Here is a 14,704-nt window from a genome sequence, read left to right on the forward strand (position 1 = left end):
AGATCTGTGTTTATTAAGCCCTGTTCATGGAGGCTCACTGCTGCCCTGCTCTGTCCTCTGTGCAGGCGGACACAGCACTGAGCCAGCGTGCCTCTGCCCCGAAGGGAGGAGGTGAGGAAAGTGCCCTCATTACTCCACAAATAAGATTCCACAGAAACCTCCAGTGGGGTCACAGCTCGGAGCACAAAACCCATCCCCGACCTCCACCCTGCAACTGTCCCATCTCAAACAACAAGGGTGGAGAGCAGGTCACTGTACTCCACCTCCCCTCCTTCCTGGCACGGGGGTCAGAACTTTCCTGCCCCTGGAGGTCAGAAGTGGCTGGGGACTTGTGTTGCCAGTTACAGGTGAGCAGGGGTGATGCAGGTAACCCCCGGGCAGAAACTCTCGGAGCTGCCCATTCAGGGATGCAGGCACCTCCCGGAGTGCTGCTTCTAGGGGCTGCTGCAGAAACGGCACTTTGACCAGGGTCCAGGCTGGGAAGGGCAGATAAACTGAGTCCCAGATGGTCCCAGATGGTCCCAAGCTGCTGGCCTCCTCACCTTCCCCTCGTTTCGAACAGGAGCTAGGCAAAGACCGGGGCCTGATCTCATTCCAGCCCAGCTGTGGAAAAAGTGTGGTGTCACGGGTGTGTATCTTGCCTTACTGTGATAAGTGGGTACTTACGAGGTGTGCCAGGCCCTGAGTCAGGCTCCGGACGCTCAGGGCATGTGATAAGCATGGCTTTATCATCACAACACGGACATTCTACTTAGGGGAGGCTGATGCTGAACCAGGAAGTGACGAAATGGACACAATCCTGTTAGAGAAACTGTGCTGGAATAAGCAGATAAGGGCTTCTCAGGTGGCTGCGTGGTAAAGATTCCACCTGCCACTGCAGAAGTCGTGGGTTTGATGACTGGGTCAGGAAGATCCCCTGGAGAAGAAAATGGTAACCCACTCCAATATTCCTGTGGGAAACTCCCATGGACAGAGCATCCAGGCAGACTGCAGTCCACAGGGTCACAAAGAGTCAGACACAACTGAGCGACTGAGCATACACGCACGCAAGCGCACAGATAGGGCAGGGGGCCCAGGAAAAGAGAACTGGGCATGGCTTTCTTGACATAAGACAAGCCGTTTTTGGTCTAAGCCATTTGGGGATCTAAGACTGGCCACCGTCCTTGCCCTGGACCAGGTCTCAGTAATTAATGATGTTAACGGAACACAAGAATGCAGAGACAAACTGTTATCAGGCAAGAGAAGTAACAATGCTAGACGATACATCAGTTATAAATATGCCCTGTTTTTTTTCAATGGTAAAGAGGAGCCTGATGACTTGATCACCAGGCCAAGTGGAACCTAAGGGATGGTCTCTGACCCATATGACCTCAATTAACTAAAGCTTGGATAGCCTAAGACCCTTCACGAATATACATATACCCTTAACTTAAAATAGGGCTTCCCTGATAGCTCAGTTGGTAAAGAATCTGCCTGTAATGCAGGAGACCACGGTTCAATTCCTGGGTTAGGAAGATCCACTGGAGAAGGGATAGGCTGGAATGGGTGAATTTAACTCAGATGACCATTATATCTACTACTGTTGGCAAGAATGGAGTAGCCATCATGGTCAACAAAAGAGTCCAAAATGAAGTACTTTGGTGCAGTCTCATAAATGACAGAATGATCTCTGTTTCCAAGGGAAACCATTCAATATCACAGTAATCCAAGTCTATGTCCCAACCAGTAGTGCTGAAGAAGCTGAAGTTGAACAGTTCTATGAAGACCTACAAGACCTTCTAGAACTAATTCCCAAAAAAGATGACCTTTTCACCATAGGGGACTGGAATGCAAAAGTAGGAAGTAAATAGATACCTGGAGTAACAGGCAAATTTGGCTTTGGAGTCCAAAATGAAACAGGGCAAAGGCTAATAGAGTTTTGCCAAGAGAACGCACTGGTCATAGCAAACACCCTCTTCCAACAATACAAGAGAAGACTCTACACATGGACATCACCAGATGGTCAACACCAAAATCAGATTGATTATATTCTTTGCAGCCAAAGATGGCAAAGCTCTATACAGTCAACAAAAACAGACCGGGAGCTAACTGTGGCTCACGTCGTGAACTTCTTATTGCCAAATTCAGACTTAAATTGAAGAAAGTAGGGAAAACCACTAGACCATTCAGGTATGACCTAAATCAAATCCCTTACGATTATACAGTGGAAGTGACAAATAGATTCAAGGGATTAGATCTGATAGAGTGCCTGAAGAACTATGGATGGAGCTTCATGACATTGTACAGCAGGCAGTGATCAAGACCATCCCCAAGAAAAAGAAATGCAAAAGGCAAAATGGTTGTCTGAGGAGGCCTTACAAACAGCTGAGAAAAGAAAAGAAGTGAAAGGCAAAGGAGAAAAGGAAAGATATACCTATTTGAATGCAGAGTTCCAAAGAATATATCTTTGGATATATTCTTTGGATTATCCAAGGAGAGATAAGAAAGTCTTCTTCAGTGATCATTTAAAGAAATAGAGGAAAACAATTGAATGGGGAAGACTAGAGATCTCAAGAAAATTAGAGATACCAAGGGAACATTTCATGCAAAAATGGGCTCAATAAAGGACAGAAATGGTAGGGACCTAACAGAAGCAGAAGATATTAAGAAGAGGTGGCAAGAATACACAGAAGAACTATACAAAAAAGATCTTCATGACCCAGATAACCATAATGGTGTGATCACTTACCTAGAGCCAGACATCCTGGAATGCGAAGTCAAGTGGGCCTTAGGAAGCATCACTATGAACAAAGCTAGTGGAGGTGATGGAATTCCAGTGGAGCTCTTCCAAATCCTGAAAGATGATGCTGTGAAAGTGCTGCCAGCATATTTGGAAAACTCGGCAGTGGCCACAGAACTGGAAAAGGTCAGTTTTCATTCCAGTCCTAAAGAAGGGCAACGTCAAAGAATGTTCAAACTACCACACAATTGCACTCATCTCACATCTAGCAAAGTAATGCTCAAAATTTTCCAAGCCAGGCTTCAACAGTACATGAACCATTAACTTCCAGATGTTCAAGCTTTTAGAAGAGGAAGAGGAACCAGAGGTCAAACTGCCAACATCAGTTGGATCATCGAAAAAGCAAGAGAATTCCAGAAAAACATCAACTTCTGCTTTATTGGTTACGCCAAAGCCTTTTGCTGTGTAGATCCCAACAAACTGGAAAATTCTTCAAGAGATGGGAATACCAGAACACCTGACCTGCCTCCTGAGAAATCTGTATGCAGGTCAAGAAGCAACAGTTAGAACTGGACATGGAACAACAGACTGGTTTCAAACTGGGTAAGGAGTATGTCAAGGCTGTATATTGTCACCCTGCTTGTTTAGTTTCTATGCAGAGTACATCATGCGAAATGCCAGCCTGGATGAAGCACATGCTGGAATCAAGATTGCCTGGAGAAATATCAATAACCTCAGATATGCAGATGACATCACCCTTTTGGCAGAAAGTGAAGAGGAACTAAAGAGCCTCTTGATGAAAGTGAAAAAGGAGAGTGGAAAAGCTGGCTTAAAACTCAACATTCAAAAAACGAAGATCATGGCATCCGGTCCCATCACTTCATGGCAAATAGATGGGGAAACAGTGGCTGACTTTATTTTTTTGGGCTCCAAAAATCACCACAGATGGTGACTACAGCCATGAAATTAAAAGATGCTTGCTTCTTGGAAGAAAAGCTATGAGCAACCTAGACAGCACATTAAAAAGCAGAGACATTACTTTGCCAATAAAGGTCTGTCTAGTTAAAGCTGTGGTTTTTCCAGTAGTCATGTATGGATGTGCGAGTTGGACCATAAAGAAAGCTGAGCACCCATGAATTGATGCTTTTGAACTATGGTGTTGGAGAAGACTCTTGAGAGTCCCTTGGACTGCAAGGAGATCCAGCCAGTCCACCCGAAAGGAAATCAGTCCTGAATATTCACTGGCAGGACTGATGCTAAAGTTGAAACTCCAATACTTTGGCCACCTGATGCAAAAAACTGATTCACTGGAAAAGACCCTGATGCTGGGAAAGATTGAAGGCATGAGGAGAAGGGGGCGACAGAGTATGAGATGGTTGGATGGTCTCACCGACTCAACGGACATGAGTTTGAGTAAACTCTGGGAGTTGGTGATGGACAGGGAGGCCTGGCTTGCCGCAGTCCATGGGGTCACAGAATCAGACATGACCGAGTAACTGTGCTGAACCCACTCCAGTATTCTGGCCTGGAGAATTCCATGGACTGTATAGCCGATGGGGTCGCAGAGTCAGACCCCATTCAGTGACTTACACTTGCATTAATTTGGGAAAGATCCCAGATGATCCTTACTTGCTGCAGATAATAAATCCTACCTAGTCCTGCTCTTTACCTTGGTTGTGTCTTTCAACTCAGTTCAGTTCAGTCGCTCAGTCGTGTCCGACTCTTTGTGACCCCATGAATCACAGCACGCCAGGCCTCCCTGTCCATCACCAACTCCCGGAATTCACTCAAACTCATGTCCATGGAGTTGGTGATGCCATCCAGCCATCTCATCCTCTGTCATCCCCTTCTCCTCCTGCCCCCAATCCCTCCCAGCATCAGAGTCTTTTCCAATGAGTCAACTCTTCACATGAGGTGGCCAAAGTACTGGAGTTTCTGCTTTAGCATCATTCCCTCCAAAGAAATCCCAGGGCTGATCTCCTTCAGAATGGACTGGTTGGATCACCTTGCAGTCCAAGGGACTCTCAAGAGTCTTCTCCAACACCACAGTTCAAAAGCATCAATTCTTTGGCGCTCAGCTTTCTTTAGAGTCCAACTCTCACATCCATACATGACCACTGGAAAAACCATAACCTTGACTAGATGGACCTTTGTTGGCAAAGTAATGTCTCTGCTTCTGAATATGCTAACTTTTTGAATATGTCATAACTTTCCTTCCAAGGAGTAAGTGTCTTTTAATTTCATGGCTCCAATCACCATCTGCAGTGATTTTGGATCCCCCCAAAATAAAGTCTGACACTGTTTCCACTGTTTCCCTATCTATTTCCCAAGAAGTCAGCTCAACACCCCCAGAAAAAAGAATCCAGTTTTGGGTAACAGCTGAGAAGGAAATGAAAGGGCTTTGTGTTACAGAGACTGGACAGCTACTTTGGCTAGGGTGTCGAGTGGAAGTGTGTGTTAAGTGACAGACCCACAGGTAAGGAAGCTTGGTGTAGTCAAGGAAGAGAAACAGGGAACCCAAGAGAGGAGCCGGTGGGAGGGCTGAGGATGAGGAGACAGGAGGGGCCAGGCCAGGCGGAGCCTCGTGGTGGGGGCAGAGGAGTGAACCCCGCACAGACGCAGGAGGGGAAGGACAGGCTATCTGGGAGGGCTTCCTGGAGGAGGCTGCCTGGAGGTAAGCGGTGAGGGAAAGCAGGCCAAGCCCCAGGCCTGGGCCCCGTCACTTCCTGGTCCTGTGACTTCGAGGGAAGCGCTTAACGCCTCCGCCCCGGGGTCTGCTCTGCGAAAAGGGACGTATGACAGCCGGCCTGCAGGGAGGCCTGGAGGCGGAGGGTTCGTCGGCCGGTGCGAAGGGGCCGCGCCGGGCCCGGGTGGGGGCTAGTCCTTGGGGCCCGGAGGTCTCCGGGCCGGAGGCGGCGGAGCGCCTCCCCTGACGCTGGAGGAGGGGGCGCTGCGGGCGGCGGGCGTGAACAGATAGGTCGTAGAAGGCTGCGGACGCGACGCTTGGCGGCCGAGAGGGCCGCGCGCGGGCTCTTTAAGAGGCCGGGGGCTGCCCCGCCTCCCGGGGACCCAATTGGCTCCGTCCTCTGCACTCGCCCCGCCCCCGTTTCGGCGTAACTCCGTTCCTCTTGGTCGCTGCCGGCTGGGGGCGGGTCCCCGCGCCGCCGCGGGCAGGGACGGTGGCTGTTTTTGCAGTTTTGGCGGAACGCAGAGGACGCGCCTCCCTTCCGGGTCGCCGCTGCCGGGAGGGCCGCGCGGGGTCAGGCCGATCGCGTGTCCCGATTGCGTCTCCCTTCCCCGCCCGCCCGCCGCCCGGTCTCCCGGGGCCGGCCTCCCGCGCCACGCTCCCCGCGCCACTTTCCCGGCCCGAGCGCCGGAGGCCCAGGCCCGCGGCCTTTGGCGGGGTCCGCGCCCGGCGGCGGATGGGCGGCCGGGGCCCCAGGTAAGTGGAAGCCGCTGCTCTGTCGCAGCTGCGCGAGCTGATCCCGAACGTCCCTGTCCCGCCTCCTGCCGCCGGGAGCGGGCCTCCCGCCCAGAGGCAGGCCTAGGGTTCCCAGGGAGGCCGAGCTCCCGGACCCTGCGCCCTACGCTGTGCGCCGAGACCGTGTCTGGAATGGTCACCTCCGGCTCCCGCGTCCGAGAGGGTGGGGGTGTGGGGGGTGTCTCCTGGCAGGGGCAGCGGGAAGTGACCTGTCCTCCCTGTGTGCTGGGGACGGGGCCGTGGGGCCTCCCGGACTGTCCTCCCACTGTCCAGAAGGGCTGGGCCGCCCTCTCTCTGCTGCTGGACGTTCATCTGTCCAGCTCACTACTTTGGCTATCCCCCCGAGAACTGGGTCATGACACGCCTGGGCTGGACGGCCCACAGACACAGACACACAGCTGAGGGCCATTTCAGATGGAAGGGGTGGTCAGGGAGGGCTTCTCAGAGGAGCTGGCCCAAAGGGTGCGACCTGGCCGGGGGCCGGGAGAGCACGCAGCCTGCCAAGTCGAAGGGAATCTGCAGAGGTCAGGCCAGAAGGCACAGGGCTGTCTTCCCTCCTGGGGGCTCCTGGTAGGGTCCACTGACTTCCCCAAGACTGGAGGATAATGGTTGTGAAACATTCCTCACACAGTTTTGGTTCAGGATTGAAAGCTCAGTGAGCAGCTGGGGCCGGGCCCTGAGGGGTGTTTCCACAGCAGCCTGTCTGCTCAGGGTTTTCTGTTTCTGCAGGGCTCCCATCCAGGACCTCTGGGCCACACATGGTCAGTCCCACTGCACAGACCAGGGAGACCCAGAAACTCAGAGAGGCTGAGGCTCAGAGAGGTAGGGCCCTTCTGGCCCAGGTCCAGCTCGCAGGGCCCACGCCACTGGCATGATGCCCACAGGCTGGCTGCAGACAGAGGGAGGGCGAGAGGGTGGGAGGAGGTCTCTGGAATGGCAGCGAGGTCAGGAGTGTCCTCCCCAGGTGGAAGAGACAGTGTGTCCCAGCGTCCCTGGTCCTGAGCGGCGCAGGGCTGCCCAGGGCACTCAGCGTCCCAGGAAGTCCCCCTCTTTCCACGCCCTCCACCAGCCTGCCCTCCTGGCCCCTGTCTCCTGCAGACCCCTCGCTCTGGCACGGCCTGGAGCTCACCTGTTGCGGGGGAGGGGAATGGGGGAGCCTCCGATGGTCCCCCTCAGCCTCCTTCCGACTGTAATGGGACAGCGGCCGGCCGCCCGCTCCTGGAGGCCGGGTGGTGGCCCCACGGGTCAGCACGCAGAAAGTGCGGGCCCGGAGCGCCCACCGGAAGGGAGGGGTGCGCTTGTCCCGTTGCTTGTGTCCCAGCTTCGGTTATTTTGTGAGCTCTGACACACCGTGGCAACCTGCTGTGAGTCGTGTGACCCCCATCCCTGCCCGCCCCAAGTTCACTTGTTACCAGCACTCCACGCTGGATCAGGCCTGGGGGCCCTGTGTCTGCAGGGGAGACACCGAGCCCTGGGACACTCCCCCTGGGAGGGGGCCCGGGCCCTGGAGGCGGGCTGGGCTGCGGGGGTCTCCTCTTCTGCTGCTGTTACAGGGCAAGCAGTCTGGGGCGGGGGAAGTAGGCACAGCAGGCACCTGCCTTCCCTAGCCCAGACTCCGAAGCCAGTGGGGCTTGCACCCCGTGAACCAAATCTTGCCCGCCCACACCCCCAGCTCCCACTCTGGGGAGAAAGCGGCAGTCACCTTGTGTGTGTGGTCCTGTGCAGACTCCCTTCTCTGCTCTTGCCTGATCCTTCCAGCAACCTTGCTGGTGGGGATGCTACAGTCCCGTGACACTGAGAGAGGGAAAAGACTGGCCCAAGGTCACAAAGGCAGCACCTGGCAGAGCCAGAAGGTCAAGCTGGGGATTTGTTAGGACTTCAGAATGCAAGGTCCTCCCCAGGGTGGGGCTGGGGAGCCTAGCTTCAGGCGTGGCTGGATCCAGGGGCTCCTGCCCGGTACTGTCTGTGACTCCTCTGTGTTCCTTTGTCGGCTCTGGTTCCACATGGACTCCAGTGTGAACGCTCCCTGGGGTTGCGGAGGGGGCATTGTAAGTCGTACCTACACCCTGTGCACGGAGATGGGGGTCCTGAGGTTTCCCCCAGGAAAAGGGTGTGCTGGCCACGCAAATCCAGGAGAAGTCCTCCAGCCTCACTCCCACTCTGTCTGGCCGCCGTCCACCCATGGGCTCCTCTCGGCTGTGCGGGGGTCCCTGCAGGACATGAGGCAGCCCTGAAGCCACCCTGCTGAGGGGCCTGCACTGACCATGTGCCACCCCCTCTGGAAACCACTGGCTTATGGTCAGCGGCTTCAGCTTCTGGTGCTGGTGAGGGGCCTTGTCGTGAGCACAGGGTGTCAAGGAGGTCCTGCAATGATAGAGCACCTACTTAGCGATCGTGGGGACACTGTCCTCACCTTAGCAATCCCAGGGACACCCCTCTCACCTTAGCATCGCGGTGACACCGTCTGCAGTCGGCCGGGCCACTGCAGGCACCCCGAGGCTCAGGTCGGAGCCTAAAATGAGCCTCCCCTGCCCTCTGCCCTCACCCCTACGTGGGTCCATCTGCAAGTCCTGCTGGCCGACCCTCCCAAAGGGGTCCCAGATCCCACCACTCCATCCCTGCTGCCGCCCCTAGTCGGGCTTCTGTCCTCGTCGGCAGGCCGAGTACTCCATCTCCCTGCCCCCATGTCCCTGCTTTGGTGCCGCCTCCACCTGTCTCCCTCCATCCCTCCTGTTGCGCTTAGAGGGAGATTGGCTGACCTGGCCCCCGCCCTGTCTCCGCTCTCTTCCAGCATCAGCGTGTCCTGTGCCCTTTGAACAGGCCAAGACCATTTCTGCCTCCTGCCTTTGCCTCCACTGCTCCCTCCCCGGGATGTGCTCTGCCCAGATTACCCCAGGCCAGCTACTTTCAGTTATTTAGATCTCAGTCCAAATATCATTCTGTCTGACAACCCAGCCTGGGCATTCCGGCTTAGCTACTGAACAAAGGCTGAGATGACAAGGTGGACAGGAACTGCCACCTGCTGCACAACAGTCTGTGCAGGCTCACCTGCTTGTCTGAGACCCAGACACCCTGTTACCCTCTGTTCCATGGCTTCTGCCTCATGGTCCAGAATGGCTGCTGCTGCTCCCACCACCACACCCACAATTCCAGGCAGTGGGAAAGGAGGAGGGCTGCCCTGAAAATTGGCACATCTTGCTGCTCACACCCAGCTGGACGCAACTTGGTCACACGGCCATAGCCAGCATGAAGGGAAGCTGGGAAAGTGGTCCTGCTTCTGGGAAGCCACGTGCCAGCTAGAATCCATGGCTCTGGTACAAAGCAGCATGGACGCTGGGTACCCCAGCAGTCTCTGCTGTTTCCCGTCATTTTATTTTGTTCCCCTCCTGTTTTCTTCTCAGCATGTACCTCTGGAAGTTTGGTTTGTAAGCACGGGTGCTTTAATACCTTTAATCCCTTTTAACACCTCCTGGCCTCCTCATCAGGTTGCCGAGGGGGACTGATCCCAGAGCTGCTGGTGGCCTGTGTGGGAGGGAAGGATAGAGGGTTCTGAGCCCCTGGTCCAGGCCCACCCACCCCAGAGTCTCCCCAAGTGCAGGGGTGCCCCTGCACCCCCACCCCGGCCTGCACAGTGGGCGCCAGCCCCCCGCAGGAAGTGTCCTGGGCTGCTTGTGCCGACCTGGGCACTCAGCACGTGAACGATTCACCTTCCTCGCTGTTGAAAACGCTGAAGCGGTAACCCACCCAGAAAGGCGCCCCACTCACAGGCGTGTGCTCGGTGAACCACGATAGCCAGCACACCCGCGCACTGACCCCGCCATGGGCCCGCCGCCCTCCACCGGGCGCCCCTCCCCGGCCTCCACTCAGCGTGCTGCCTGCCGGGCCGGGACAGGGACTCGCTCCTGTTTGTGGGCAGCGTCCTAGTGTTGACTCAGACACCCCGCTGAGCGAGCGTTCTGCTGTTGGTGGCACTTGGGCTGCTCTCGCCCCGGGCTGTCGCGGACTGCCGGAGGCGGGGGCGCCGGCTCAGGAGCGCGGCCTGTGCAGTCATTGTTTTCAACGCTGGCATTTGTCACGTCCTGCTGCCGGGCCCCGCGCTCCCTGCAGACACCCCGTCCTGCCTGCTGGGTTGGGGACCCCAAGACCCTGGTGCTGCTCACGTGCTGACTCTCCCCTCCCCCCCCAGGGCTGGCTGCTGGCAGGATGGACACCTGGGACATGGGGGCCAGCTCGCCCCCGCCTCTGGCGCCCAACATCAGCGTGCCGCACCGCTGCCTGCTGCTGCTCTACGAGGACATTGGCACCTCGCGGTGAGGGGCACAACCCTGCCCTTGAGAGGGGTTCCCTGTGGGCGTGTGTGTGTGTGTGTGTGGGGGGGGCAGGCACAGCCCTGTGTATTTTTGTGTGTGTGTGAGGCAGGCGTGCTGCGGTCCCCACCACTGAGCCGCCTGCTGTGCCCATTTTCTAGGGTCCGGTACTGGGACCTCCTGCTGCTTATCCCCAATGTGCTGTTTTTCGTTTTCCTGCTCTGGAAGCTTCCATTTGCTCGGGCCAAGATTCGAGTCACCTCCAGCCCCATCTTTATCACCTTTTATATCCTGGTGAGTTCATTCCAATTGGTGACAGAAAACCCAGTTCCACCTAGCTTAAGCAAAACAGGGAATGAGTAACTGTCTTTGTAAAGAATAACCAGCTTCAGGTACGGCTGCATCCAGGGGTTAACTGACGCCGTCAAGACCCTCTCTGCACGCCTGCTTGCCTCTGGCCTTACATTCACATGCGTCCTCCACACACGGTACCAAAAGCGTCCAAGAGCAGCTGTGTGCTGACTTCCCTGAGCTGACCCCCTGCCAGCTGCAGCGGAAGGGCATCACTTAGTGGTTGCACATTGCAGACCTGGCATTACCTCTTGAGTGGCCTGCCTGGGAACCCCTGTTTATCCTTGACTCGCAGGGAAAGACACTCTGGAGCTGGGAGGGAAGGGTCAGCTCAGCGAGACTGCATGGACCGAGGAGGGTAGTGGCCCCAGGAAGCAAACTGGGGAAGTATGACTTGAGGGAAAGGGGAGTGGGTGCCAGGTGGGGGATGCCCAGTGTGTTCTGACCTCTGGCTGTGCCGAGAGACCTTGGGCCAGCGGCATGGCCCCTCTGGACCTCAGTGTCCGTCCACCAGACGCACTGCGGATCTTTTCAGCTCACGGCGCTGTGAGCACGCACCCAGTGGGAGCACACAGAGCTCCCACCCCTGGCCGCCTGGCATGTGGCGGGCATGTGTACCCAGGCAGTGTCAGCCTTCCTGAGGCTGGACACGGTTTTCCAGGCTCAGGGGTCAGAAGGTACGGCCTTGCGCCCACAGAAACGATTCCGGGAGGGGTCGTTCCCCGGTGCGACCTCCCCCCAACCCTGGGTCCTCTCTGCCTCCCCAGGTGTTCGTGGTGGCGCTGGTGGGCATTGCCCGGGCGGTGGTGTCCATGACAGTCAGCACATCAGACGCGGCGACGGTGGCTGACAAGGTGGGCCTGGGCCTGTCGGTGGGGGCGCTGGGCGCCGGGAGGGGGCGCCGGTCCCGGGGCGGGGCGCCGGCCTCGGGGCTGACGTTCTGCCCCCCTGTGTCCAGATCCTGTGGGAGATCACGCGCTTCTTCCTGCTGGCCATCGAGCTGAGCGTGGTCATCCTGGGCCTGGCCTTCGGTGTGTGTGCCCCTGCGGCCTGCGCCCACCCCAGCCCCGCCCCCGGGACTGGCCCCGCCCCGGCCCCTCCCCCCGGGCTGGCCCCGCCCCCTGACCGGGACATTTGTTCCAGGGCACCTGGAGAGCAAGTCCAGCATCAAGCGGGTGCTGGCCATCACCACGGTGCTGTCGCTGGCCTACTCCGTCACCCAGGTGAGGGGCAGGGGGCGGGCAGCGGGGTGCTGGGCGTGCACTGCCTCCGGTCCTGGGTGGGGGGCGTCATGGGTGAGGCATCAGGGCGTCAAGTGCAGGGGCTCAAACGTTCAGTGCCATGAAGGAATCGCCTGCAAGCCGCGTGCTGGGCACCTCGGATTCTGATCCACCAGGCTGGACCTGCTGTTTCAGCAAGCAGCCAGGCAGCTCTGCGGGTACCCCCAAGAGCCGGCATCCAGAGGGCCCTCTGCTAGTGGGGGACCCCCACCTGGGGGCGGGCTGTGGCTGAGAGGAGGCTGGAGCGAGGGATGGAGGGCCTTAGTGGGGCGGGCTGCGGGAGCCCCTGAGGCCCACCCCCGCGCCCCTGCAGGGCACGCTGGAGATCCTGTACCCCGACGCCCACCTGTCGGCCGAGGACTTCAACATTTACGGGCACGGGGGCCGCCAGTTCTGGCTCGTCAGCTCCTGTTTCTTCTTCCTGGTGAGCCGACGGGGGGCTGGGGCTGCCCACGGGGCCTGGGCGCGCTGCTGAGGGGCTGGGCGCCCCGGTCAGCCCCGCTGCCTCCGCAGGTCTACTCCCTGGTGGTTGTGCTCCCCAAGACCCCGCTGAAGGAGCGCATCTCCCTGCCGTGTGAGCGCCCCGGGTGGGGCTGGGCGTGGTGGGGGGGTGGTTGGGGGTTGGAGGGTTGGGGGGTGGTTTTGGGGGTGGGGAGTGGTTGAGGGTTGGTTGGGGTTTTTGGGGTGGTTGTGGGGGTTGGGTTGGGGGTAGGGGTGATTGGGGGATGGGGGACGGGGGTGGGGGTGTTGGGGAGTGGGGGTGGGTGGGGGTGGCAGTGGTTGGGGTGGTTGGGGGTGTGGTTGTGGGTGCCCCGGGCGGCCCGGAGCGCACAGCCCCGGGCAGGACCTCACGCGCCCGCCCCGCAGCGCGCAGGAGCTTCTACGTGTACGCGGGCATACTGGCGCTGCTCAACCTGGTGCAGGGGCTGGGGAGTGCGCTGCTGTGTGCAGACATCATTGAGGGGCTCTGGTACGTGTGGGGGATGGGGCGGGGGCGGGGGACCCGGAGTGGGGCACAGGTCCCCCCGCCACAGCCCTGACTCGCCCCTGCCCCCAGCTGCGTGGACGCCACCACCTTCCTCTACTTCAGCTTCTTCGCGCCCCTCATCTACGTGGCCTTCCTGCGCGGCTTCTTCGGGTGAGCCCCCCGCGCGCAGGGACGCGGGGTGGGAGTTGAAGTCAGAGGCTGTGGGCGGGGTCGCTTGCGCATGCGCAACAACCCCCCAACCCGCCCCCAGCCTCCCGGCCTCTGGCTCAGGGCGCCCGGCGGTGCCTGTGAGAGCATGCTCGCTAGTGCACACACACGTGTGTGCCCTGTGGGCGGTGGCGAGCGGGGCGGGCGGGGGTCAGAGCGGTGGGCACCCCATGCTACGCGCACCTGCAGGTTAAGGCCCGCCGTTCACCAGGCTGGACTCTGTCCACCCACTTGACGTGAGAAGGCAGGTGCTCCCCGGGTTCACTCGCTGGAGCTGGGGGGCTCACACGTGTCCCAGTGGACCCCAGAGGGCAAACAAGGAAGGGCGCCGCGAGGGATGGGCGTTAGGGGCCCAGCCCCAGCAAAAGAGGGCCTTCTGGACTCACGGAGGCCCTCTGACTCTCTTCCCCACCAGCTCAGAGCCCAAGATTCTCTTCTCCTACAAATGCCAAGTGGACGAGACTGAGGAGCCGGACATGCACTTGCCCCAGCCCTACGCGGTGGCCCGGAGGGAGGGCCCGGAGGCGGCCGGGGCGGCCAGCACTCAGTTCGACTCGGCCGGGGTGGCCTACCTGGACGACGTGGCCTCCCTGCCCTGCCACAGCGGCAGCATCAACAGCTTGGACAGTGAGCGCTGGAGGGCCATCAACGCCTGACGCAGCCGCCCCGGACGCCGGACCGCGTGGGACTGGCTGTGGGGGGCGGGGGGCAGAGAGACCCAGCGGAGCGGACGAGGGGCCCTGCCCACTCTCCTTCCCCACCTCTGTTCAGCCGGGGCCACTCCCCCTCCCAGCTCCCCCGCCCCAATCAGGGACTTGGCCCTGACCGTGTGTCCCAGGGCCGGCTGGCCGCCACCTCCCTGCAGCCTGGGCCCCAGAACTGGACTGGCCTCCTCGCCTCCCACCCCTGCCCCAGAGCCCGTGCCAACGGATGGGCCGAAGTGTGTCTATTTTCCTGATCTGTTTTCTAATAAAAAGGACCAGGGCGGAAGGTGGTGGCGTGGCAGCGTGGAGGGTTGACGGGGCCGGGCGCTGCCCGTGCCCCCAGCGGGATGGTCCTCGCTCTGCCTGCCGGGCGGCTCTTGAGGACTCGAGGGCAGCTTGGGTTTTGGGGGAAAGCAGGATCAGACTTCTGCCTCTTGCCAGTCCCCGCACTGGCAGGACTTCGGGGCGCCCGGCGAATGGTCTCCATTGCCCTCCCATCAGGACCAGCTTTCGGCTTCCAAGGAGCAGCTGTGTGCTTGCAGCTGGGAGGACGCGGGATGTGACTTTCCTTATCTCTCAGAGATTCCCTCTTATCAGCACTAAGAAAGCCTTAAGAGTTTCCAAGGCCAGAAACTAAAATTCCACTATTGGGCACCGAGAGGAGAGC

General features: G+C 58.7%; 1 protein-coding gene across 6 annotated transcripts; it reads left to right on the forward strand.

Annotated features, from left to right (window-relative positions):
* Nucleotides 1–5,251: 5,251 nt before the first annotated feature.
* TPRA1 (transmembrane protein adipocyte associated 1) lies at nucleotides 5,252–14,323 on the forward strand. Of its 6 annotated transcripts, none has more exons than XM_006078826.2 (11): nucleotides 5,252–5,393; nucleotides 10,387–10,510; nucleotides 10,669–10,801; nucleotides 11,626–11,712; nucleotides 11,817–11,889; nucleotides 12,002–12,081; nucleotides 12,452–12,562; nucleotides 12,652–12,712; nucleotides 13,006–13,108; nucleotides 13,196–13,276; nucleotides 13,749–14,323. In XM_006078826.2, exons 1-11 carry the CDS (start codon nucleotides 5,267–5,269, stop codon nucleotides 13,987–13,989), a joined length of 1,221 nt encoding a protein of 406 aa, XP_006078888.1. In that variant the 5' UTR covers nucleotides 5,252–5,266; the 3' UTR covers nucleotides 13,990–14,323. The 6 variants fall into 6 exon arrangements, with proteins under 6 accessions (XP_006078888.1, XP_006078892.2, XP_006078890.1 ...); XM_006078830.3 differs by lacking the exon at nucleotides 5,252–5,393 and adding an exon at nucleotides 5,500–5,563; XM_006078828.2 differs by lacking the exon at nucleotides 5,252–5,393 and adding an exon at nucleotides 5,500–5,551.
* Nucleotides 14,324–14,704: the final 381 nt, after the last annotated feature.

Source organism: Bubalus bubalis, chromosome 21, assembly GCF_019923935.1.
Source record: "Bubalus bubalis isolate 160015118507 breed Murrah chromosome 21, NDDB_SH_1, whole genome shotgun sequence".
NCBI classification, from domain to species: Eukaryota; Metazoa; Chordata; class Mammalia; order Artiodactyla; family Bovidae; genus Bubalus; species Bubalus bubalis.

What these genes read in the sequence shown, in the direction of transcription:
- TPRA1 (XM_006078826.2), top strand. Translation starts at nt 5,267, where the DNA reads ATGAGGAGACAGGAGGGGCCAGGCCAGGCGGAGCCTCGTGGTGGGGGC. An exon ending in TTATCACCTTTTATATCCTG is followed by an intron (nt 10,802 to 11,625) that starts GTGAGTTCATTC and finishes CTGCCTCCCCAG; the next exon opens with GTGTTCGTGGTGGCGCTGGT. An exon ending in TGGCCTACTCCGTCACCCAG is followed by an intron (nt 12,082 to 12,451) that starts GTGAGGGGCAGG and finishes GCGCCCCTGCAG; the next exon opens with GGCACGCTGGAGATCCTGTA.